Genomic DNA, 26,371 nt, shown 5'->3' on the forward strand with positions numbered 1-26,371 from the left:
TTTAAAAAATACAAAAATTAAATGTAATAATAATAATAATAATAATAATTTGTTTTATTTATATACCACTATTCCAAAGATCATAGCGGTGAACAGCAAGTAAGCTAATTAGCAAGTAAGCTAATTTGCCCCCAACAGTCTGGGTACTCATTTTAGCGACCTCGGAAGGATGCAAGCCTGAGTCGAGCTTGGGCCCTTTTGCTGGTCTTGAACTCGCAACCTTGTGGTTTCGAGTGAATGGCTGCAGTACATTTCATTTATTAATTTTTTTAAAAAAACAACACATCTGACCAAATGTTCACTTTCATCACATGGAACAATGTACATGTACTTACTAAATGGCTGCACATATGATATTGAAATTTAAAAGTATAATTTTAATTTTGCTAGTTTATGTCACAACGTTTGCCATTACATTCAGTGTTATACAGGAATTACAATTTATGAGTAACATTAGTACAAAAAAAATGCCATTAGTTATGACACCAGGTGGCACCAACCCTAGTGATGCCACTGTCTGGGTGGCTCAGGGTGCTAAAAAGAAAAATAGAGCACAGGTCTATCACTGTGTACTATTGTGTTGGGGCCAGGATCCCTGTCAGAATTGTGGCTGAAGTGTTAACCATAGGAAACACCACCACAAATGCATTTATGGGCTGAAGGTCTTGCACAAGCCATGCAATTGTCTTTACTTTCCTGTCAAGTTCGCTTTTCTTGATGATGTATTGCAAACCAAATGGCAGGGAAACAGAATCTTTTGCTTTAGGGAAGATTAGGCAAAAGGCCTGAGGTCAGAAATGGGTTCCATGGACAAAAGATATTGAGGGACCTAAGGCAGTTCCATGTAGGGTTTCACTGTGATGACAACTGGCTGTGCTGATTTCAGCAATCCTACAGCATCTTGTCCTATTTCCCAAAGCCACATGGGTTCAGCATCTCTTGAGATTTGTGGTCAAACAATCCAGTTCTATGGGGCTTTGTGGGGCAGCAAGAGTTCCAAAGAGTCATGGGACATTTTCACTGGACAGTTTCAAATATAGCCCCTCAGAAGCAAAATCAATGGTAGCCCTGAGCTTACATAATAAGTCTCTTCTGAACAAATTCATAAGTCCATCTGTCGACAGGAACATAGGCTGTGAGAGGGCCTATTTTAACACCTAGTTCAGGGACTGCCATTCTGAAAGGTGTCCCTTCAACTCCCATTACCAGTTCTGTTGGTCACTAGGGTTCATGGCTGCTTGGGGAAGGGTGGGCAGAGTTGCCCCTGAATTTACCAAACAAGTATAAGTATGTATGTCCATCAACAAAGGAGGACAGATTGATCTGGGTCTAAGGTGAAAGGTGCTTCTCAGAAAATTACATGATCAAGGCACATTCTCATAGTTTCCCTCCTCATGTCAAACTTCATCATGAAAGAATTCAGCTTTCTGAGAGTAATTCTGGAAAGTTTGATATGCTTGTAACTTTGGAAGAGGTTGGATTTTTCCTGGCCCTTTTTGCTGCCTGCCACACATTCCCATGGGGTTTGGATTTTGGTTAGAAGGTCGGAGAGGGCAATCCCATTTTATGTGTCCTTCTTTGCTGCACCCAAAACAAGTAATGAGCCTATTATTTCTCTCTTTTTCAATGTCTCCTCTTCCTCTTCCTCTACCTCTTTCTATCTTTGATCTCCTTCCTTGCAGATATTCCACTCTTTATGGCAGCTGCAAGGATTTTCATTTTTTCCTTTTCTTCTTTCTCCTTTTCCCTTCGTCTCTTTTCTCTCCCATTAAATATACCTGTGGCGATGGCCACTACTTGGGGCATGCTCAATCCCTCAAAGTCGTTTTTTTCATTCAGGGCCTTCCTAATGTCTTTCCATGCTCTCTCCCTGTATAAACCACGTACTAGAGCTGTGTGATCTGTGTTATCTGGATTGATATTTCCCCATTTTCTTATAGCATCTATCAGTCTCTCATAATATTCTGAGGGATGTTCATGCTCCCCTTGAAAAATCTCAGTTATTTTACTCCAGTTAGTTGTCCTCTGCCCTGTCATGCGGATTCCCTCTAAAATGGCCTCTTCCATTTTTCTGATGTTGTGCTGCCCTTGAAGGGAATTGTAGTTCCAATTAGGGTCTACTTGTGATGAAAGGGTAGTTGGGTCAAAAGCCTCTATTGGATCTACCCCTGCAGGTACTGCTGGTGGGTCTTCTTTGGGGAGGGCGGCGGCATGTCTCAAGACCTGAGCCTTTTCATCTTTGGTTAGGAGGGTTTTCAATAGGATCTGAACATCCTGCCAACTTGGGGAGTATGTGGAAAATATTGTATCAAATGTTCTGTAGACAGAGTCCACATCCTCTTGGATTTTCGGGGTGGCAGCTTTCCAGTTTAAGAGATCAGTTGTGGAGAATGGACCGTGGACATAATGATCTGTCACACTGCCACCTGCCCCTGGAACTGGGTCCTGCTGTAGAGGCATCTGGGTTTTTGTTGTTGATTCTTTTTTCATAGTGCTTGAGGTTGGGTTGCAAGAAGCTACAGTCCATTTGTCAGTATGAAGGCAGGTCCTACCAGCTACAGGAGTACCTTCAATAAAATTGTCAAAAATAACTTCATCATCAATGAGCCACAATATCAAACATGTCTGCCACTGTGTCTGCTTGGGTAGCCAAGGGATTTTAGGGGGCTGGAGGGATTGGGTCAGTTTGTGGAGGTGTTGGCTGTAGTGGTGTTAGGCACCACCTGATAATCCAATTGGATTCCCCTTGATCTGGATTCTTATAAGGTGGAGGAGTAAAAGAGGATCCTTTTCAGTGTCCTGGGACAGGATGGCTTTGGGCCAAAAAAATTATTTTCCTCAAAGAGGAGCCAAATCCACAAAACATTGGACCAACCAAAATGTACAAAATGTATGTTGCAAGCTTTTAAAGCTCCGCTGGCTTCTTCCATCAGACAAAGATGTTTAAAATCAAACAGGAGGGGGGAACAATGTTAATCACAAGTGTACATTTTGAAGACAGTTCTGTTCTCAGTTCAGATTTATTATTATTATTATTATTATTATTATTATTATTATTATTATTATTGAAGAGCATTCATGTAGACTGGCCTCTCCTCCTTTTGGACATAAGATACCACATTTTATCTGTATCAGGGGAAACCTATAGAGAGGCCAATGGACTGAGATTTTACCATCTGAGGTTTCTACCTCCAACAAAGGTAAAACATTTTTCTTAAACATTTGGACTGCATTTAGCATGTTTTACCAAAACAGCACCTAAAAAATATTTGCTGATGCATAAATATGGAGGATTGCCTTAAAAATTCAGTGCTCTCTACCTAACAATTGCCTTAGAAATTCAGTGCTCTCTCTACTTTTGCAGCTTTACAAAGGGCTGGAGAAGGATCTCTTTTTGTCATGCTAATGGAAGTTTTTCCCCTGATGTACCCACATGGCCAGAAAGAGGAAGGACCAGTCTTCATGAATGCCCTTCCAAAAGCATCTGAACTGAGAAAAGAAACATCTTCAAAATGTAGGCTTGTGATTAATATCCTCATTTTTCATCCTGTAATATTTTTAACACCATTGCCTGGTGAAGAAGCCAGTGGAGCTTCAAAAGCTTGCAACATGTATTTTGTGCATTTTGGTTAGCTAATAAAAGTTATCAATAGCCCGTTACAAACGGGCCTTTAAGTACAGACTCAGTCCATACTAGGGTTAGGAAGGGGCGGTGCTTCCGCACCCCCTAACCCTAGTACGGACTGAGTCCATACAAAATGGCGGTGTCCCTTCCACATGGGGGCCGCCATGATGACGTCACGACCGCGTCGCCTCTATACAGGGCGGTGCGGACGTGACGTCGTTGCTCCGCGCCAGGGCGCTTAGTGCGCCCTTTGTGCAAAGCAGGAAAGAGCTCCGTTTCGGAGCTCCTTCTTGGTTTGCGTCACTGGACGCAGCCTTCAGACAGCTACGCCCAGCAACACAAGGGAGAAAGGGGCCAAGCGGCACCTTTCTCCCCCTCCCCATCGCCGTGGGGTGTCCTTGGGGCTTGAAGCCCCAAGGACACCCCTTTCCAGGCTGAGGGGAAGCAGCCTTTTGCCGCTTCCCCATGGCCCGGAAAGCGGCAGATCGGGGCCTCAGCGGCTGCCGCTCTGGTCGCTAAGGCCCCAATCCGGCGGGGAAAGGGGCGGGTACAGGCCGCCGCTTTTCAGCGGTCTGTAACCCGCCCATGTTTTGTGGATTTTAGATGTTATTGAACACTCAAGGGTCCTTGTCAAAGATTGTTTGGTGGCAAATCTCTCTTTCAGAGGCTCAGTCTCTGTTCTAGTGACCTTTATCAGAGATCAGATGCCTGGAGGCTTGAAATACATTCTGACCAGCTATTTATAGAGTTCATGAAGCTCCTAGCAATGATAAACCCCCTCTAAAGAAACTTGCTAAGAAAACCCTAGGGCAGGTTGGTCTTAGGGTTGCCATAAGTCAAAAATAACTTGGAGGCACAGTAGAACAACCAACCTGGTCAGTACGTGACTGTTTAACCCTGTTAGCATTAGTAAGCACATTCCAAGAAAATCCAGGCAGAGGTCAAAGCAACTCTAAGGAGATTATCACACGGAGGCTTACCGTCCTTAAAATGTGGCTTGATCATCCCTAACACACGAGAGTGTGATTGTCAGTCGCGCTTGTCTCCCATGATGAAATCATCATGGAGGACTACCATCATTAAAGTGTTTGTGAAACCACCATTTTTGGCATAATGGAGGTTCCTGGTTTGCAGATAAATGGTGGCTCCAAAAATGCTTTAATGATGGGATGCCTCCATGACGAATTCATCACGGGAGACAAGAGCAACTGGCGATGACACCCTCGAGTGTTAGGGACAATCTAGCCACATTTTAAGGATGGTAAGCCTCTGTGTAATAATTTCCTCCAACATGCTCAACAGATTTTCTCCTCAGTGTTACAGTTTGGGGCTGCTTCATTCTGTCTAGTTATTTGGGCCAGCTTTCTCTTTCTATTAATAATTTTTGTAAGTCACTTGGAACGTTTCAAGGGTAGAATGTTTTAATTAATCTTTTTGAACCCCCCCCCCCCCCAGTGTGTATAACATTATCTCCTTTAATCAGAAAACCTCCCACAATGAATCCAGCATTAAAACCAGGATTACATTGAATACATTTGTCACAAAACTGGTCTCCAAGGATTAATACACAGATCTCTCAGGGACCTGAAATCAGATGCTGTCTCTCATTAAAAAAATCCCCTTCTCTTTTAGTCCTCCCAAATTACCTGTTTTGAGGGTTTGCTCCGAAAAGTCTATGATCAGAACCTCCTCCAGTTTTTCTATTGCATAGAAGAAAGGAAGAGAAAACATTACTCAGGCCATCGGAGAGGCATTGCCTGGCACACCTCACACACACCCTAAAAAAATCCCCCAAAACAATCACAACACAGACCTTCCCATTTAACTAATATTGTTCTGCTTGCAATCATACATTATTATTTAAAAAATGATAGGTACTGACAAGATCCAAGGTTCAACCTCACAGACTCATAAACCAAAAATAAAAAAAGATACAAACTGAATATGCTAATTTACATAATTGTAATTTAATTTAAATAAGGTTATACAGCTTGCAGTAATAAGCCTGCATTTTGGGTCAAGAGAAGTTGAAGAAGGAAGACACTTGAGAGCAGAAATTGTACTGATGGACTTGTAAATGTTTATATTAATTGGAGTAGAGATGATGGAGGCAGTTAAGGCAGAGGGCCCACTCACTTATCCTTAAGTAGATATGGAGCTAGTTTATAGATTAGAAGTATAATGGATAAGTTATTTATTTTAAATTTCATGCTTGTGATTTTAGATTATACGCCTTAGGCAGTTTAATTTTTTTCAAGACGATTATGTAAAGCACTGTGTAAAATTTACAGCACTATATAAATTAGAAATAATATAATAGTGTGGTGTAGTGGTTTGAGTGTTGGACTAATGGTGTATCTTATGCTGTAGAAATAATACTGTTTGATGCCACTTTAAGTATAGCTTTGTCCGATGGAATCCTGGAATTTGTAATTTTACGAGGTCTTTAGCCTTCTCTGTCAATGAATGCTGCTGCCTCATGAATCTACAAATCCCAGGGTTCTGAAGGATGGAGCCATGGCAGGTAAAGTGGTTTCAAATTGCATTATTTTTACAGTGTAGATGCACCCCAAGGTTCAAATCCCCAGTCTGAGGTATGCCTGTAGCCTGGAATTGGAACACGGCTAAAGATCACCATCTATTCCTCTTCCTACATTATCTGGTGTTTCCTCTTTCATAAAGAATTTGCAGTAGAGGAGACGCACCTTTGATGATGATGATGGTTGTGATGATGATAATGATGATGATAACAACCAACAACATTTATTTATAAATGTCCTTTCCATCAAAGGACAGGACATCAAACATATAAAATCAAAAACGGACTATAAAACACAGCACTATAAAATGCTAAAATACTAAAATAATGTGCTAATACACTAAAACAAACTCCTTATTGGTCACTTGAATATCAGTAGGATATTCTCATGTGTGCAATAGTAAACTGTGTCTCCAAATTCCAACCATTTATATTTGCCATTTTGTTATCAAAAATATACATTTTTGCCATCAGAGTGCTTTATTTGTCCTGGTCTATGTAATGTATTGAGCTTTTTTAAAAAAGAACAACAAAGAAACAAAGCATCCCCAAATTGGTCTAAGTGCTCCTCTTCTGATAACACACAGGGCTTTATTTGGGAAAGTTTAATGTGCTGGTAACACATGGAATTTTGTTTAGGTTAATAAAATATCACAAAAGTAATTCATGCATGCTTTGAATATTGGATAAACGATGTGGTTCTAAGTACCTTTATAGATGCCTGCAGCCTTTTCTAAATCAATAAATTTATCAGAGAGAGTTCTGAGTCTCTCTTCCAACTCAGGATAAACATCCACCACATATCCTACTGAATTCATCTCACACCTGGAAGGAAAATAATCAAGTTTAAGGAAAACAGAGCTCAGAACATCATTCCCCTATAATCTTGCAGCATTACACATCAAGATCAAATATTAGTCCAGAGTCACCCACTTCTGGTAGGTTGCTCTTGCTCCAGTCTGTCATTGTAAAGGTTGATATCTTTCTAATAAACAGTTTACTACTGATTGATTTCCAAAATGTATTAGATCCCTTATACCTTATAGAAGGGCCTAAACACCCTACCAGCTGAAGTAGGTTTTATTTCAGAGGAAGGAACTGGCAAAACCAATTCTGAGTATTTCTTGCCCAAGAAAACCTCGGAAATTCATCACCATAAGTTGACAGCCAATTTGAATGGAGACCCATATACCTGATAGCTGAAAAGGTAACATAACATGTGATGGACTTGCCTATCTTGGTTCAATTTTCAAAGAAGGATTTAATAAAATCTGAAATGTGAAGCAGATTTTGGAAGAGAGAGCCAGCGTGGCATTGTGGTTTGATTGTTGGACTACATGACTCTGGAAACTAGGGTTTGATTCCCAGCTTGACCATGAAACCTACTGGGTGACCTTGGCACGTCACATACTCTCAGCCTCATGGGCAGGCAATGGCAAACATCTTCTGAATAAATCTTGCCAAGAAATCCCTGTGATAAGGTCACCATAAGTCGGAAACGACTTGGAGGCACACAACAACAACAAGACGACTTTGACACTCCCTCCCTAGGGAGGCCAGGATGGCTCTATCACTGCTCTCTTGCAGGCAAGTTAAAATATTTTCTACTGTCAGGAAACTGATTAGGATGAGCATTTAATGCTGTGCAGCATTGTTTTTATGGGTTGTAAATAGCTTTTTAAAAACAAATTTTTAATGTTTTTCTATTTGTGATTTTATTGAAGTTTTTATATGAATTTAATTCTGTATTGTTTTTAAATATCTTGTTAGCTGCCTTGAGTCTCAATGGAAGGAAAGTGGGATAATAATGAATACAATAAGAATAACAACAACAACAACAACAACAATAATTGCCATCTCGGTTCCCCATGTCTCACATTAATTTCTCGGCTGCCTTTGTGAGGTCAGGAGGATCACACAAGAAAAGAACCCAGATACACAGTGTGCCATTGTCCAGTGGCACATTCCTCAGGTTTTGCATGTTCTGTCCCTGGCAATCTCCAATAAATGGATCTCGTGCATCAGAAAGCAAAACGAAAAATGCTAGGGGTGTATGCCAGGTCCACACAATGCAACAATCTGAAAGGGGTGCAACACAGAGATTGGAGATTAAACCTAAACTCGCAATAGAGTTTATCACATGGGGGAAATGCCGTGCAAAAATGGGATTTAAAAGGTAGGAAAACCCCCACAAAAAGCGGTTGATTTTCACACATGTTGTTAAACTTGTGTTAACCTGAACAGAAAGTAAACAAAAGCTGCTCCTTTTTACTTTTGGGATAAAAAGGAGCAACTTTTGTTTACTTTCCCTCCACTTTCTGTTTGGGTTAACATTAGTTTAACAATGACATTGTATGAAAATCAACCTGCTTTTTTTCCAATTCAAACCCCCATTTTTGCATGGGATTTCCACCGTATGATACACTCCAATGGTGGGTCCCCAACAACAACCTTCTCTGTGCTTTTGTAAAATTTAAAAATGGAAAGACAGGACAACAAATGGAAAGACTGGAAACGACTGTGCCATGTTTTCAATGATACTAAAGATGGAGTACAGGTGAAAAAGAAAAAGCAGAGTTAAAAAGAGGAGGACAACATTGCATCCAGAAAGAGAAACATTTGAGTCATGAAAATTACTAAAATTCCCCAAAGCAGCAGGGGAAACTATGGCCCAATCTACACGATGAAAGTTATCCTGGTAATGATTAGGGAAAATCTAGGACAATCTAGGACACCTATATTGCTTAGTTAAGTTAGCTGAATAAATGTATTAGAAGCAATGATTTTGGGTTGATATAAAATGATGAGTTGATTTCTACAGAAGGCCAGACAACAGTCAGACCTCAGCCTTTGCTGAATCAGACAAAGGACAGACCTCAACTTTAGCTTCTGCAGACTTTGCTAAAATTAAGTTTCACCTACTTGCAGAAATCCCTTGAGGCAGGGTTCCTCTTTTTCTACTGTCTGGGACATTTACTGGATGATAAGCATATTTTTCGGAGATAGACATTACATTCTGGGGAGGGGGCTAATGGGAAGAGAGAACACTCTTTTTGTGTGTAATGAAGATATAAAAAGCTTGTTCCCATGTAACGCTTCGCACAGTTCTCTGGAACGATTCGGGATCTGTGTCTTGCATATGCAGTAAAACCCTTGTATCCTGAGACTATTTACAAGTGTTTCCTGGTTTTAAATTTTCCTGTTTCAGTAGAATGCAAGTAGAATGTAATCTGGCCATATGAAATTTGAACATATTCACCCTGGGGGGGGGGGGGGTAAAAGTCCTCAAACTCTGAAGGAAAAGGCGCAAATCTCTTGCCATGGTATTCGGAATGATGTGCATTATTGACTGTGTGTGTTCAAATACCTTCACATGGCAAAGGGATGGGCATTACTGCTAACAGATTTCTCCCAGTGGCATCTCGTCTCCTCCCCCTCCCCCCCCCCCCCCCCCCATTAGCTCTTTCTTCTCTCACCCACTGCCAAGGAGCAGAGAAGGCAAATTATATTAAAAAGTCTGCCCCTGTTCTTCCAGATGCCAAGCACAGGAGTGGGGAGAGAAGAGATGAACTAAGCTCCTGTTTTCAGGAAACTGCAGCATACGATAATCAAATGGATCCAAACACTAGATCACCGGAGAAAAGTACAATGCTAACCTCTTGGGAGGAAAAAGGGGGGGGGGCGAGGGGTCAAGATAGATGATAATGAAAGCACAAGTGCATAGGTCCACATCCTTTGACTGACAGCCAAAATATAATAATAATGGTGCTGTATGTGACCAACAGAAATCGCATAGGTGTGAATATGCCGGAATATGCAAGAAATAAGTGAAGACAAAATGAGTTGATTTGAAAGTGTGAAAATCTGCACCAATTTACATAAAACACACATGTGTAGACCAGCCCTAATAGTGCTCTAATAGTGCAGTAGAAGAGCCACATTCTTACCTGACCATGGAATTTTGGATGTCCTAAAAGAGAACAAGAGAACAATAGGTCACTCACAGACTGGATAAGCACTGTTTTCTTGTTTTAGTGGGAAATTCCTTTGTTAAAAGGGGGAAAAAAATCACCAAGGATATATTTAATCCTGGATACCAGTGGCATCACTAAGTGGTTCAGGGGTTGTGGACCACACTGGGTGACGCCAAGGATGGGAGTGACACCTGACTGGACCCTTCTTCCTCTTCTTGGCTGCTCTGGGATGCCTGGGACAGAGGAGGATAGTGCCCTTGCAGGCTGCTCCGTCTAGGACTTCCCCTCCAGGGAAAGTGTCCTCTTCCCTGCCCCAGGCCACCTACTCATAAGTAGAATGACAGGGGCAGCAAGGTAGGGGCCTCCCTTTTGGTCCCACCCCAAGAAGCCCCACCTCCCACACTGGATGTAATCTGCATGTCAAATCTCACCTCCAGGAACTCACTGGCTGGCTGCAGACACTTCTCTTCCATCTCTGTGATCAGCAGACTGACTTGGAAAAGTTCTTCACAGAGTTTGGTGAGAGATTTTTCTTGCCTTTTCTCCATCTCTTTTTCCAGGTCTTCCAATTGAACTAAGCAGAAATGCTGTTTCTCCTCAAGAAACCTCTGCATTTTCTCAAAGAAAGATTTGATGCCCATCTTCTCCCGTTCTAACTCTCTCTGATGCAAATTGAAGGAGAAACACAGTTGAATTAATGTGAGGTTACGTCAAGGAAGCAACCAACAACATAACTGCTCATAAACACAGAAAATGGGGCACTTCATCCAGAGGTTGAAGTCAATGATTACTCTCACAAGGATTTCTTCCCTGGACATATTTCAGCCCACCACTTTTCCAAATGTGTAACATTCTGCATCCAAGCACTTTGTTTTAAAAGTCCCAGGAAATTAATAGACATTGGAAAAAAGACAATTGGGGGATGCCGGGGTATATGTATGTAGGTTTAATGTATTCTGCCCAGGTATATAACTGCAGGGAGCAAAATGAGGGCGTTGCCCCTCAAATAAGAATTCTGTCCTCCAAATGACATTTTCCTTCAGTTCCCAAATTTCTAGTATTGCAGAGTGAGACAAAGAAACTCATTCATGCTTAGAACTCTTACGAGTTCCTGGATTCATATTCCCTTGGTAACTTTGATTGCAGTGTTGCCAACAAGCCTCGGAGATAATTCCCGAAAATGTTTGTCCAAAACCCGCTGAATCCCCCCAGATCACACGGAATATTCAGCCACAATTCCCGGAAAATTCCCATAATGTTAAAATGGCGGATGTTTTGCAAATAAACGTAAACATAATTGAATAAAAATAATTGTAACTTATTTCAACTCTCAAAATCACCATTGAACCAAACAAAGAATCTTTCAGTCCTTTTAAGATATTTATTTTGACATGAAGGGGGTTCAGGAAGCTTTGTGCCAAATAGAAACGTGTTCGGCTGCAACCGCACTGCAGAAATAAATCCAGTTTGACACCCTTTTAATTGCCATGGCTCAGTGCTAGAGAATCCTGGGAATTCTAGTTTTCAGAGACATTTAACCTTCTCTCTCAGCAAACTCTGGTGTGACAGCAAACTACAATTCCCAGGATTTCATAGCACTGGGCCATGGCAGTAAAAACGGTACGAAACTGGATTGTCTCTGGAGTCTGGAGTGAAGATGCAGCCTGAGTTGGATCCAAGACACACTGCAGAAATAATCCAGTTTGAGATTGCTTTAACTGCCCTGGCTCAGTGCTAGGGAACCCTGGGAATTGTAGTTTTGTGAGAAAGAGCTCTGGTGCCACAATGAACTACAATTCCCAGGATTCCCTAGCACTGAGCCAGGAGAGTTAAAGCGGTCACAAACTGGATTATTTCTGCAGTGTGTTTTGGACCTTAGTTATTAAAAATGCTCAAGGTCCAATCCATACTGCAGAAATAATCCAGTTTGAGACCGCTTTAACTGCCCTGGCTCAGTGCTAGGGAACCCTGGGAATTGTAGTTTTGTGAGAAAGAGCTCTGGTGCCACAATGAACTACAATTCCCATGCATCTGAGGAAATACGCTTAAGTCTAAGAAAGCTCATGCTGCCAACTTTTTTTCAGTGAGACTCAAAGGTGCTACAAGATCTCTCTATCATCATCACCATTATTATTATTAAATCCAAATGCAGCTGAAGAAGTGGACTTAAACTGGCAACACTGATATCCTGTGTAGACTCATTCTCTGGGGCTGTGATCTGGAAGCGTGGAGGTAATTCCCTTGTCAAACCAGGGAATCCTGGGAATTGTAGTTTGTTGTGACATGTTGAGACTCTGCTTTTACCAACAGCCAGGGCTCCATGCATGAAATTCTGGGCTTGGTGGTTTGTTGTGCCCAGAATCCCAGAATCGCAGGGAGCCTTGCAGTTAGAAGCAGTGCCAAACTGGATTATTTCTGCAGTATGGATGGCAATGGCCACAAAACAAAATTCTTGGAAGACAGGGCAGGGATGCCAACTTACCAGGTGCTCTGCCCATGCTCAGAGGCATATTTAATCACTAACACACACACACACTCAGGGACATCACATTCACATCACACAACCCAAATGGTCCTCACAGTACAACAACGACCCTGAGAGGTAGGCTTGGGGCACTCTGCCCAAGCTCAGGAATTCAGAAATTCAAATGTCACTCTCAGGCACACACAGAAGTCCACAACATCAAGCCATGATACCATGATCAAGTATTGCCTTTGTGTGCCTTAAAACTTATGTCTTACTTGGAAATCCAAGGCAATTGGGATTAAGCCAGCCAAGATCCCTCACTCCCTGCCTCTCTCCAGCACTGCAGCTACTTAGCTTTCCCCTGGAGCCTGAGAATGCCTGGCGGGGGGGGGGGGGGGAATCACTGTCCTCTCTCTGATTGGCTGAACTATTCCTCCAAACAGTTGGGGTTGGTTGGGCTTGCTCTGTCCTGGCCCTCAGAGGGAGTCAGAGAGAGAGAGAGAGAGAGAGAGAGAGAGAGAGAGTTTTTTCTCCAGCCCTCTTGGCTGAAAACTGTTACACTCCAAAGGGTTGGTTGCTCTGCAGCAGTCTGCCAAAGGCACGGAAAAGGCACTGAAAAAGAGCCAGGCGCGAAAATCACACGAAAAGCTCTGAAAAGTCCCCGTTTTCGTGGGAAAGTTGCGAAATTGGCAACACTGTTTGATTGCCTCTTTTCTTTAGATGTCTAAAATTTATTTCTAAATACATGGCTGAAGTTTTAAGTTCTGCATCCAAGTGATGTAGATTTTGGTAAATTAAGAAATCTTCCTTTCTCACCAGCAAACAGTCAGGAAAGGAGACCCTAGAGAGATAAATTCCACAGATTTATTTAAGCCGGCTCTCTACAAATAGAAATAACTTTCTAGAGATTTGTAGCACCAAAAAAGAAGTGTAGTGAGGTGGGGAAAGATGAGGAAAGGGTTGGTTGCAGCGAGATGAGGCAGGTGGAAGAGATGAAGGAGGGAAGCCCCGGGGAGGAGCCGGGGCGGGGAACAAGGCCCCGAGAGGGGGTATAAGAGGAGACGGAAAGTTCAACACAGGGTGGAAGGGAAAACGCAGAAGAGTGGGTCATGGAGAGGCGGTTGGGATAGGGAGAGGAAAGATCACCAGAAGCCCATGGAGAGAGGACCAACCTGTTTCCTTGCAGGGGCGACATTGACTGTTGAGAGTGGGCCCACACGCCGAAGTGCAGCTATGGGACCCCAAGGAAGAGGGGACTTTAGATACCCATGTGAGGGTGAGTGGAGAGAGAGAGAAGGAGGCTTCCTGGAAAGAGTGGTGAGACCCAAAAGAGGAACGTTGGGAACAGCCCCAGCCCCCACGGACTGGGAGAAGGCGGAGTGTGAGCCCCTGGAGAAATACGGCACGTGCCGGACAGAGAAGGGACCCCGGACACTGAAGAGGCCTGACGTGGAAGAAGAGTCTTGGTGGGGAAGTTGGGCACAAGGGTTGTTTGGACTTGTGTTGTTTTGGTTGAAGTTTGAGTAAAGTTTAATTGCATTCACACCCAGTGTGGGTAAGTTTGTACCACACGTGGAACAAGTTGGGAGGACTCTCCGGTAGGATACAGGCCAGAGCCCAAGCCCCACCCACAAGAAGGTAACCTAAGGTTTTATAGGTTCTTAGATGAAGGAATCCTTTTTACATCATACATTGGTTAACAGAAAAGCTTATACATAAGAATTCTAATATCTATTAGTGGACAGATGCATACATTAAAGGTCCATCTGAAACCCTTTGCTCACATTCCTTATAAGTTTAATTTCTAAACTCTCTGTGTCATGATGTTTCTTAAGTGCATTCCACACATTATTGATGTTCTGTTCAATGCCAGTTCTGGCACTTGGAATGTTTTGGTGACCTCTGTCAGGGATTTGAAGGGTTAAAACACAGCACACAGGGAAATGCTTGATGTGTGTGTGTTTGGCCATGAGCATTCAGCAGAGTGGCAAGGTTGATCAGCACAGCTGAAGCTCATTGGCTCAAGGACACTTCAATGCCCAAGTGCACATAGTCATGGATGATGAAACCATGTGTCTAGATTGCACAGGAGACACATGACATGGCTACACACCTGAACTCACTGGGTTTGGGAGACCACATGGTTTGCAGACTATATAAACCCAGGGGTTGCAAGGGGTAGCTTGTGGGTTTGTAGAAGGAGTTGGATTGGTATGGTTTGGAGTTTTAGACATCTTGATTTGTATTATAGCACTGTGAATAAAGAGCACTTCAGGAGACTTAGTTTCTCTGGTGGTTTATCAGTAGAAGGTATAGCATCGGTTTGCTGTGTGTCCCCGGAGGTTCCTGCATTGCTGCAGTTTCTGGAAGACATCCAGTTGCTGTCATCCCAACTTGGACTTTGGAGCCACGCTTCTGCTTCTGGAAATTTGCCAGCTCTGCTCCAAGGGTCTGATTTAACCCCAGGACTCGTTTGAGTTGCTGACAGTGGTTGCTGGACCCCAGCAGTTGCGCTGACAACCTCAGTTACCTTATCAACTTTTCAGCCTAGCTTTTCTCTAAATCTCTCTCCTATTTTTACTGTTAGTAAATTAATTGATTAATATTGAATATTCTAAATATAGCTAGCACATTAGCACTTTCTTTTAAAAGTCCCAGGAAATTATAAGGTGTTGGTTATGACCTTTAAAGCCCTACATAGCTTGAGTCCAACCTACTTCGCCTCCTTCTGTATAATCCACCCCACACCCTCAGGTCCTCTGGGAATAATTTGTTGCAACCGGTGAAGACCAGAACAACCAGAACAACTCTGCAAACACTCCTAATCTATGGAATGGCCTGTCAGACAAGATCCGTCATATTACAAGCTTGGACTGCTTTAAGAAAGCTGTCAATACGGATCTCTTCTGACAGGCCTTTGGAATAGTTTTCAACCACTCATTGAATTGACTATTGTGCAGTCTATTCCATCGATTATCTCACACCCCATCCTTCCAGTTTTAGTTGACAATTAATTTTATGTGAATCTTTTAATGTATTTGTGATTTAATAGTTCTTTTAAGGGGGAGGGTAGAATTTGGGATTATTGTGTATTGTTATTTTATTGTGTATTGGACAGTTTTACTGTAAGCCGCCTTGGTCCTAGTGGGAGCAGGCAGGATATAAATAAATTATTATTATTATTATTATTATTATTATTATTATTATTATTATTTTGCTACAATGCTAGAAATTTGGAGACTGGAGGAAAATTTCACTGGTAGAGCAGAATCCATTGGCTGGTTAGAATTCTTGTTTGGGGCTGCCGGCTTCAGACAGTAACATTTGATGATGAATCATTTCCTTTCTTGTCTGCTTCATACCAGGAGTAATTCAGGATGGAAGTGTTTCTTTAGTAACTAGGGGTAGAGTGGGGACTTCCTATTTCTGTATTGTTGTGTTGTGGATGATAGGTTCAGCCAGGAATTCCCTCGTGAAACCCCTCTAGCTTGACAGAATGAAGTAGGCAAGAGGACCCAGGATATCGCTGAGAATTCAGAGTTTATTTAAGCTGGCAGACCCCAGTGGAATTCCTATTCCAAAAATCAAACTGGGGCCCCAAAACAGAAGAAAATGGTTACCTTTCTAGGGGTTGAAAGAGACCCTCTAATACATCTCATTGGTCACGGGAGATTTAAACATACAGAACTTTCTCACAATCAGAGCAAAGATACATGAATATATTAAAATATACTTAAGGCACATTTGGTTGCATTCTTTTCTCTTATCACCTATGTGTTAATTTGTCCCCCTTTCTCTGCCAGGGATTCTGCTCTCTTATCTCTTGATGTATTATGGCTCTTTAGAAGAATACCAGGCGCCAAATGAAGCCTTGGTAGAGCAAAGGGTCGTTTTGTTCTTTAAACATTCATGCATCCTTGATGGGGCCCTAATCTAAATTCCTTTTCCTGTATACAGTCAGAGCAAACGCTTTTGTTAATAGCTTCTAAAAGGCTTTTCAAATTCTATATTTCACTATAGATTTCTAAGCTACTCACTGATTATTGAAATTTCTCCATCTCAGTTGTTTTCCTCTCTATGCTCCTCAGTCAATGTAATTAAAGCTTTACTTCATGAAGAGATCACCTCCTCTTCCTCCCCTTTCTCAATTAAAAGGAAATCTTAGGTCCAAAACACACTGCAGAAATAATCCTGTTTGAGAACGCTTTAACTGCCCAGATTTAATGCTAAGGAATTCTGGCAACTGTAGTTTTGTGAGACCTTTTCTGTCAAAGTGCTTTGGTTCCGCAATAAGATACAATTCCCAGGATTCCCTACCACTGAGCCAGGGCAGTTAAAGCAGTCTCAAACTGGGTTATTTCTGCAGTGTGTTTTGGAGCTTACGATCATTTGTTGTTCTTCCTTCCTTGGAGAAGCAAGCATCCTCTAGCTGTATCCACACTGCAGAAATAATCCAAAAATACAGTCGGCCCTTCTTATACACGGATTTTTTATACACAGATTCAAGCATACACGGTTTGAAAATATTCCAGAAAAGTATAAATTTACCTTGATTTTCCATTTTTTATAAGGGACACCATTTTGCTATGTCATTATATTTAATGGGACTTGAGCATACACGGATTTTGTTATACACGGGGGATCGTGGAACCAAACCCCAGCCTATAACAAGGGTCCACTGTAATCCAATCCAATCCAGTCCAAATAATCTAGGAATAATCCAGTAAAACAAATTGTAGTTTGTTGTGGCATCAGAGCTCTCTTACAGAGAAGTTTCTTCAGAGGGGGATTGCCATTTCCCTCATCTGAAGCTGAGAGAGTGTGACTTTCCCAAGGCCATCCAGTGGGTTTCATGGCTGAGCAGGGATTTGAACCCTAGTCTCCAGAGTTCTAGTCCAATGCTCAAATCACTACACCACACTGGCTCTCACCAAACTAATCAAAGAGGACTCCATCAAGATGATGATATTGAGGCTTTCCATCAAGATGATGAAATTGAGGCTTTTCGCATGTCATGAGAAAGCACAATTTATTAGATAAGATCATAATGGTAGGAAAGGTGGAGTGAAGGATGAGAGAAATGGATTTGAATCAAACACATAAGATTTAATAAGAATTAGAAACACATGAATACAGTAGAAATTGTGTTAGACTATATAATCGTATGCTTTCATTAGAATATATATATATATATATATACACGGTATATATATATTATGGAACCACATATATGCATGTATACTATTATAATCAATATATCTATTCTAATAGGATTGAGTAAAGGTCAGCTGAGGCTTTTTAACTGAAAGGGAATTTTATAAAAATATATAAGTTAATAAAAGAAAGAGTTTTTAGATAATCTTTTTATAACACTGTTATTTATTAAATATTAAATATATTGTTTTATAAGAATAAAGGGGGGTTATATCTTTGATAATAAATAAGATACACTAATAAAATATGCTGGACTTAGTTATTTTAAATAGTATTTTTGTCTCTGTTAAGATTATCAAAATGGCTAAGTGTTCTGTATAAATAAATAAATAAATAAATAAGACTGCACCTGGAAGTCAAAGACAACTTTGCAAAGAAGGAGGCAAAACAGTTTTTGGAGCCAACTGATAAGAGAGCTCCATCCTCATTAAATGTCAAGAACACTATTTTTTTGGTTGGGTTACTAAAAGTCAAGAGCTATCTCCTTTTGAGCATGCGTAATGGGGATATTAGAACACACCTATGAATCTATAATGACTAATTTAAATGGTCATGAGATGTATGTTGAGATATGTTATGGGTGGAGTTTTTACATACTTAAAAAGGTGCTCTTAAAATTGATCACATGTCTAGATCTGGCCAATAAAAAATGAGATAGAAATATTGTAACAGAAAATGTGTAAAACCTCAGATGGTGTGCTTCTTGCCTGAGACACCCCTTCTTGCAAGACTGTAATTAATAAATTGGAAATTGCTGCTTCACTTGTTTTGTCCTGATTAATTTGATTTGGTACTTTGGTACTTAGAAAAAATCTGTATCTCACAAAGGAGAAAAGGAGGTTCGAAAGACCGCACCTTTTAGCGCTGTATTTCTCCTTTCCATGGTGCAAAAAGGAGCCGCAAAAAGCGGCTCCTTTTTGTGCCCTGGAAAGGGCGCCACGGCCTCTGGTGCACAGCTTTTCTGAGCTCCTTTGGTGCTGCATCAAGTAGACACAGCTCCAGAGGAGCGCCTTGATGCCATGTGGAGTGGTGTGTAGCATCATGCTAGCCTGGGAGCAGTCAGGGCATGTGTCATGTGGATGCCATGCCTTGATTCTGCCCCCAGGCCAGCCTTTCCCGCTGGTCTGGCGAGCCCCAAAGACCACATGCCAGATGAGTAGACTCATTCAGGCCTGAGTCTGCAAGACTTAAGCAGAGCGGTTGAAGACAGGTAGGAATGGAGATGTCTCATTCACAGCATGGCAGTAAAGAACAACAACATACATTCATAGGGTTTTCTTAGGCAATGTACACTCAGAGGTAGTTTTGCCAGGTCCTTTCTCTGAAATATAGCCTACAACAGCACCTGATATTCATTGCCATCTCCCATCCAAACACTAACCAGGGATGACCCTGCTTAGCTTCCAGGACCAGGTGGGATTAGGGTATTTAGCTTTCTTAAATTTCTTCATAGTACTCTCCATGAACACTATGACAGTTTATGGTATAGGGGGACTCCTCTCCTGCTATTGGAAGATCTCATGATATCTGAACAACCTTCCATATATTACATAGAATCATAGCCTCATACAGTTGGAAGTGACCACAAGGGCCATCCAGTCCAAACCCCTGCCATGCAGGAACACAGAATCAAAGCATCCCTGACAGATGGCCATCCAGTTTTTGTTTAAAAACCTCCAAAGGATAAGATTCCTCCACTCTCCAAGGGAGTGGGTTCCACTATCGGATGGATGTCAACAACTGTTCAGCTAGTTATATTGCCTATCATTTCTTGCCTTTTAATGTTGCTTTTGTTGCAGAAGTACTCTCATTCCTGTGGACAGTACTCATGTTTAATAATTGGACAGGCCTTATTTTTGTTTGCTAGCTGATTTTAAGCATCTTGGTTGGAGAGGAAACGCAAGTTAGTACTTTTAGTAGAAAAAAAATAATCATACTGAGACCAGCAAAGTGTTTGCACTGTCAGCATAGCACCATGGTAAAACAAACCTATTTCCATATCTGTATATTTAGAGCCACTGGTTTGGGGGGGAGGGATGACATCCACTTCAAGGCTGAAATCTTGAAAGTTTTGTCTAAACTCTGTGTGTTTTCTGCTCTGGAAGGAAGACAAACCTGGACTGGATTTATTTGAGGAGGAAGGGAAATCCAGTCAAGCAGCTTTTGAAAACATGGGGGGGGGGCAGGAGAAGATGCTTACTGTGCCATCCTTTCGTATAAATGATGCCCTTTCTTAGGTTGAGTGCAGAGAAACCCTGCTGAAGGCAAAAGAGTTAAAGCTGGGGACATGGAAGTATTTAAGTTATGTAGACCTAGAGAACTGGAGTCTTGAAAATGATATTAATAGGGAAGGAATATGCCTTTCCTAATTACAATTTTAAAATAAAATAACTGTTTATTCAAAAGTGAATTCAGCTAGAAAGCTAAGTATGGACCCTGGAAAATTATATTAATAGGGAAGGAATGCAACTTCTTTTGTTCCAAAAGCCTTGCAAAGGAAGTAGGGAACAAGATTTAATTTTGTGCACCTTCGTGAAAAATCACGTTTTCAAAATGGACTCAAAATCACTTTTACTATTACTATTCTTAAAAGTGAGTAGACACAATAGCGAACTAGCATGGTGTAGTGGTTTGAGTGTTGAACTACGACTCTGGAGATCAGGGTCCGATTCTCCACTCGAGCCTAAACAAACCCTGGATGACCTTGGGAAAGTCACACTCTCTCAATCTCTGAGGAGGGCAATGGCAAGACCCCTCTGAAGAAACATGCCAAGAAAACCCTAGGGGTAAGTCAAAAATTACTTGGAGGCACACAACAACAGACGTGATATATGGCTAACAAGGCAGAGACCTGCTAAGGCTTATCTCAGTCACATAAAAGTTGTTGCTTGATGTTGCAGCTTCCAGTTACTTTGCCTGTTCAGAAAGGATTTTCGGCTTCTGGATATGCAGCGCTGAGATACTTTTTATGCAACCCCTAGAATATGTAACTCAATCCTCTTTGTTATACGGTACATATGACTTGAAAGGTTCAGAGATAGAATAATTGCATGTCTGATCCAGATTGAAGCTATCCATACAATGTCAAATCCAGAAAAAATATTTTTCAGCATTGATGGAGGAAACAGAGGTTACTCATCAACATGCAGCCTCACCATGCACCCACCTGATATTTCTGCCTCTTCAGTTCTTCAGAGTTTTTCTGGCCCTTAAGTTCTTCTCTCTTTTTCTTAAGAGTATCCAAATGGATCTTGGTTTTTTCCTGAAAGAAGTGAATAAGGTTATGTTCAATCAAGCCAGTCATTCTCAGGTCAGCCAGTGATTTGCATTAAAAAATAATATCTGGTCCCATAACGAAGGTCTATAGCTTACTGACAGATATTTCCATATTTTAGACGGTGGAAAATCAGGCAGGACTTCTCTGTTCCAAGTAGTTCTGTTTTAGGAACATATATGTAACATTTTAATTAAACTTGCAATTACTGTGGCACTTACTGAAAATAGAGATACAGGATATTGAAAAGCTCAAAATGTTCAGAGGCCTAACTTCATTTTCTAGCTAAAGTGAATTTTGAATAAAGAGAAACAGTTTATTTTAAAGGTTTAACTGTAACAGCAGCTAAATATTTCTTTGTGCCTCTGGGTTTGCTCAAAATTTATTATTATTATTATTATTATTATTATTATTATTATTATTTTAAAAATAACTTCCAAGCCACCTCGTCCCACCTCAAGAGTGAAATGCATGTTGTTGTTGTTGTTGTTGTTGTTGTTGTTGTGTGCCTTCAAGTCATTTTTAATCTATGGTGACCCTAAGGGGTTTCTTGGCAAGATTTATCAGAGGGGGCTTGCCTTTGCCTTTGTCTGAGGCTGAGAGAGTGTAACTTGCCCAAGATCACCCAGTTGGTTTCCACTGATAAGTTTCCCTGGTTGTTGTCCAATGCTCAAACCACTATGACATTTCCAGCTTGGTTATGAAACCCAGTGGTTGACCCAGGGCAAGTCACATACTCGCAACGTCAGGAAAAGGCAATGCCAAACCCCCTCTGAACAATGTGAAGTCGAAGGCATTCATAGCTGGCATCCATAGTTTTTTGTGGGTTTTTTGAACTATGTGGCTGTGTTCTGGAAGAGTTTATTCCTGACGTTTCGCCAGCATCTGTGGCTAGCATCTGCAGATTGCTGACATGGAAGTGAGTGAGGTGTATATATACTGTGTGAGCCTAGGTTGGGAGGAGTGATTTACATATTAATCTGTGTGTTGTTCTGTTGTTGAATGGCAAGGCCTCAGGGTGGGAGGATATGCAAAGAGGATTTTTGTGGCACACTGGATTAAATCTGCAGTGTGTTTTGGTCCTTGGAGGGTGAAAGGTGACCAACTTTCCCCACAGGCAGCCAGCATTTCCCCACCAAAATAAGCAACTGTTGCAAGGAAGTTTATTTAGGAGGATTTCATTCATTTACAGAAGAATGAGTTTGAACTTAATAATGAATAAATGCATAAAACCAACAAAGAAAAATAAAATTAATTTTCTTAATGATACGGCATAACGACTAAGCATAAATAAGTGTTATCATATATACAGTATTCTTCCTTATAATGCCCCCACTTTTCCACTCATTGAACTATTCCTTGTAATGTTATGGGAGAAGTCTCCCCAGGTTTGCTGTCTAGCCATGGAAGAACATGGCACTCAGGTAAAGGTATAAACTGTGGTTTATTTGCTGAAAAGCACATGCTCAAAACCAAGCAAGCAGTGAATGGTTCCCCACCCCCATAAATTTTAACCTTATGAAATGTGGGATCCGAACAAGATGAAGGGGGGGGGGGGTGATACTGCAAGAAATTAAGATAAAATGCTTAAGTACAGTTAAAGAAAAAAAAAAGCAAAGTTTGCTCAAATTAGCTCAGACGGTTTAATCTTCTTTGAACAGACAGCTAAACCGCATGGCTATCAGTTTCAGATAGAGGAAGTCTGCTTTTCTTTATCTTAATAAACTAACTCAAGAAAATGAGGAAGTAGATAGGACAAGCTGTAAACAAGACACAGGCAGCCATTGTCAAGAGTGCTTTGATTGTGAGTTCCTGCATGGCGGGGGGTTGGTCTGGATGGCCCTTGGGGATATCATCCAACTCTAGGATTCTATGTGACAGGTGATGGGTAGGGTCAGCTTGAGCAGGTTGGAGATGAATGATAGGTGAACCTAGGTTTTTCGTGGTGTGGCAATAGCTTTGCACATTCTCAGTAGGAAGAAACTACATAACCAAGCAGGAGCTATTTTAGGCACAGTTGGCATTTAACTAAGCAGCCCATCATTGTAAGTGAACATACATAATTATATATGTAAGGATGCCAGAAAAGTATATGTGTGAGAACCCAGTGTTGGTTTTCTTTCTCAACTTGTGGAATTTATCACCTTGTTGAGCCCTGCTGTACAGACAAAATAAACCTTGGTGTTCTCTACCTCACTGTGGGCTTTGGCTCTTTTGCGCCAAGCAAGCAGACTCACCACATTGTGCAGTAACACCCTCTTTCTTCTACAGTTGGCCTTCCATATCCATGTATTTTTAGTCACAGATTCAATCATCCATGGCTCAAAAATGTTTTTTAAATAAAAATTCCAAAAGGCAAATCTTGATTTTGTCAGTTTACATAAATTTTACTCTGCCACTGTTCTTAATGGTACCTGAGCATCCACAGATTTTGGTATCCACAGGAACCAAACCCCAGCAGATACCAAGTGTAGAGAAATCAGTCAAGACCAGCCATTTGGTATGAATGGTTTAATTGACTCTGACCAACCGAACCAACACTTGGCCAATTTAATTGACGTTTGAATCAGACAAGTCTTGTACTTTTAAAGGCAGAAAAGCAGGTAGGGGGAAATACAGGATCGTTAATTGTTTCATGATTGGTTAATCATCAACCTTTGGATCCAGGTGCAGGTAATAGCTAACTTTAGTAATTAACTAAAAGAAGGGACAGATTATTTATCTGTCTGGCAGGTAGAGATTCCTGCACTTAACCCGATAGGCAAACGGCTCCTATCATGTTTGCATGGGTGTGCGGAATGCCTTTGGTTAATTAGGAAGAATTTCCCCCACAACCAAGGGCCCACTGTACTTGTAAATCGTGCCTCTGGGCTTCTTCCCTCTTTGCTGAACCATCCAGGTTTCAATTTAAGATTTCCCCTCAGCAACCAGCAACAACCGCCTGCCCTTTCTAGACTCTACATGACCCTCTATACGTTCAGCGCAACAGAAACCACATCCTCTTGAAACAGTGCTAGAGGGGCCACTTTCCCAGAAAAGTCGCTTCCTTACTCCATGAAGACTAGATCAACAGTTTATGCTACAGAAAAGTAAGCTCTTATCTACCTTTACATCCACAAGCATACAACGATTGTCCTAAGTAAGTACAAACAGCACTCCATATCCAAGGATTTTTTTATCCATGGATTGGATCATCCATGACTTGAAAATATTCAAAAATATATAAATTCCAAAAAAGAAACCTTGATTTTGCTCCTTTATATATTTTACTATGCCATTGTAAATAATTGGACCTGAGCATCCACGGATGTTGGTATCCATAATGGGTCCTGGAACCAAACATCAGCATATACCAAGAGACCATTGTATAGTAAATGACTGGAATGAATATGTTTCACTAGAATGTAGGTTTGGCCAATTAATATAATACTGATATGATATTTTTCATTCTAGCTGTTAGTTGAGCCATGCATTTGAATAAAAGCAATATGATACCAGCAGTTTATGCCTAACATGTAATTTTCCTTTTTTAAAAGCAGTTGCACAATTATTTTTATGATTTTTTTTATCAAGTTATCCATGGTCCTTTCCTCATCAATTTCTGCAGGCTCAGTTCCCATCTGTGTATATATGTGAGGTTGGGATGGGTTTTCGTTGTCTCGCTGTGCACTTGTTTACACTGAATCCATTTACTCAAGAAACCTATTTCCCAAAAGAACTCAAAAGCACTCATGAAAGAAACCTAAGTTATTTCTCTCAGTCTATAGTATCTCCCCATAATAATCTTTGCCCCAAAAGAATGGTTCGGTTCCAAACGTTAGATTTTCCTTATAGTTGCTCCAATATCTTAACCCCTTTCACTTGCCACTTTTTATAACTCTATGGTATCTTTTTTTCCCTACAGGTGTAGCGATTAGAATTGTACACAATATTTCAGAGGTGGTTGTATCACCGATTTCTATAATATTGGTAGTTTTATTTTCAATTCCCTATCTGGTTCTGCCCAACATGGAACAACAATAACAACAATTTGGTTCCTCTTCTGACAGCAGCTGCACATCTGGCCAACATTTTCATTGCACTATCTAGCATGATCCAAAAATAGCCTTTCTAAGGGAGCATCTACACTGTTGAAATACTGCAGCTTGGCACTGCTTTAACTCCCATGGCTCCATCCTGTGGAATCCTTATATAGTTTGTAGTTTGGTGAGGCATCAGCAGAGAAGGCTAAAGACCTTGCAAAACTGCAAATCCCAAGATTCCATAGGATGGATCTACAGCACTTAAAGTGGTGTCAAACTGCATTATTCCTGCAGTGTAGAGGCACCTCTAGTCAGTCACTGGAACCTCAGAGCCCATCAATATATAGGCGAGCTTGGGATTTTATTTTATTTTTTGTCCCACTTTGCTTGCATTGAACCCCAATTTGCCACTTACTCCAGACTCTAGAAAACAGTCTGAAAAGAAATCCAGGTTATTTGTCTTACCTTGCCAGTCACCTGGGTGGGATGGCCTACCTTGTACTGTAGGAAAGCCTCTTCCAGGGGAAAAACAGTGTGCCCTTGGTGCTCCTTGGCCCTGTTGCACACCACACAGATGGGGGTTTCGTCCTCTCTGCAGAACAGTTTCAGGGGCTCCTGATGAATCTTGCATGCTCCCCTCTTCTCTTCTCTTGCGCCTTCTCTCTCTTTCTCCTCCTGGAGTTTCTTGACAAGTTCTGCAACATTTGCCAGTTGCCTGTTTGGCCTGAAGTTGCTTTGCTGAATTGTTTCTCTGCACTGAGGGCAGGAACCCTCCTCCTGAGATGCCCCCCAGCACTGGGTGAGGCAGGCCTGGCAGAAATTGTGCCCACAGTCTGTGATCACTGGGTCTGTGAAGAAGTCCAGACAGAGAGGACAAGTGGTTTCCTCACAGAGACCCTTGACTGGATTTTCTCCAGCCATAGCTGCCTTTCTCTGAAGTGGAAGAACAAGTCTGTTATCTTTTTGTTCAGCCCGTTTCTTTTCCTGGAATCTCTTCAGATAGGGGAGGAGGTTCCTCACTGCAATTTAAGTCAAGACTAAGGCCCCATTTATACTGGTCTAAAAGACCTGGAAGGAACTGGGCTGATCCGGATGCCCCTCCCCTGAATCACTCCGTTAGCAAGTGCCCACTACAAATTTGAAATCGAATGCATTTTGACCTGCAAATTAGAAATCGAATGCATTCTGTGTCTGCTGGCGAGGTGGCTGCTGCCAATCAAGCTATCGTCATGGTGACGTTTGCAGGGCATCGGGGA

At 41.4% G+C, this 26,371-nt stretch overlaps 1 protein-coding gene across 1 annotated transcript; it reads right to left on the minus strand.

The window, feature by feature from the left end:
• Nucleotides 1–274: 274 nt before the first annotated feature.
• On the minus strand, nucleotides 275–26,036 carry LOC149321000 (uncharacterized). Its single transcript, XM_089514621.1, has 7 exons — nucleotides 25,581–26,036; nucleotides 20,986–21,081; nucleotides 10,570–10,800; nucleotides 10,112–10,134; nucleotides 6,874–6,989; nucleotides 5,272–5,325; nucleotides 275–2,567 (listed from the first exon to the last, which is right to left on the minus strand). Exons 1-7 carry the CDS (start codon nucleotides 26,034–26,036, stop codon nucleotides 1,648–1,650), a joined length of 1,896 nt encoding a protein of 631 aa, XP_089370747.1. The 3' UTR covers nucleotides 275–1,647.
• Between the last annotated feature and the right edge of the window lie 335 nt (nucleotides 26,037–26,371).

This window comes from Sceloporus occidentalis, unplaced genomic scaffold (genome assembly GCF_023333645.1).
Source record: "Sceloporus occidentalis isolate IW3139 unplaced genomic scaffold, rSceOcc1.0.p SCAF_1, whole genome shotgun sequence".
Classification (NCBI taxonomy): domain Eukaryota; kingdom Metazoa; phylum Chordata; class Lepidosauria; order Squamata; family Phrynosomatidae; genus Sceloporus; species Sceloporus occidentalis.

Excerpts from the sequence above, each read along its gene's own strand:
- LOC149321000 (XM_089514621.1), bottom strand. The coding sequence starts at position 26,036 with ATGGCTGGAGAAAATCCAGTCAAGGGTCTCTGTGAGGAAACCACTTGT. Across the intron at positions 10,135-10,569 it reads CAGCCAGTGAGTTCCTGGAG|GACATCCAAAATTCCATGGT; the intron begins GTGAGATTTGAC and ends GTTCTCTTTTAG. Across the intron at positions 2,568-5,271 it reads GGAGCAAACCCTCAAAACAG|GTACTCCTGTAGCTGGTAGG; the intron begins GTAATTTGGGAG and ends ATTTTATTGAAG.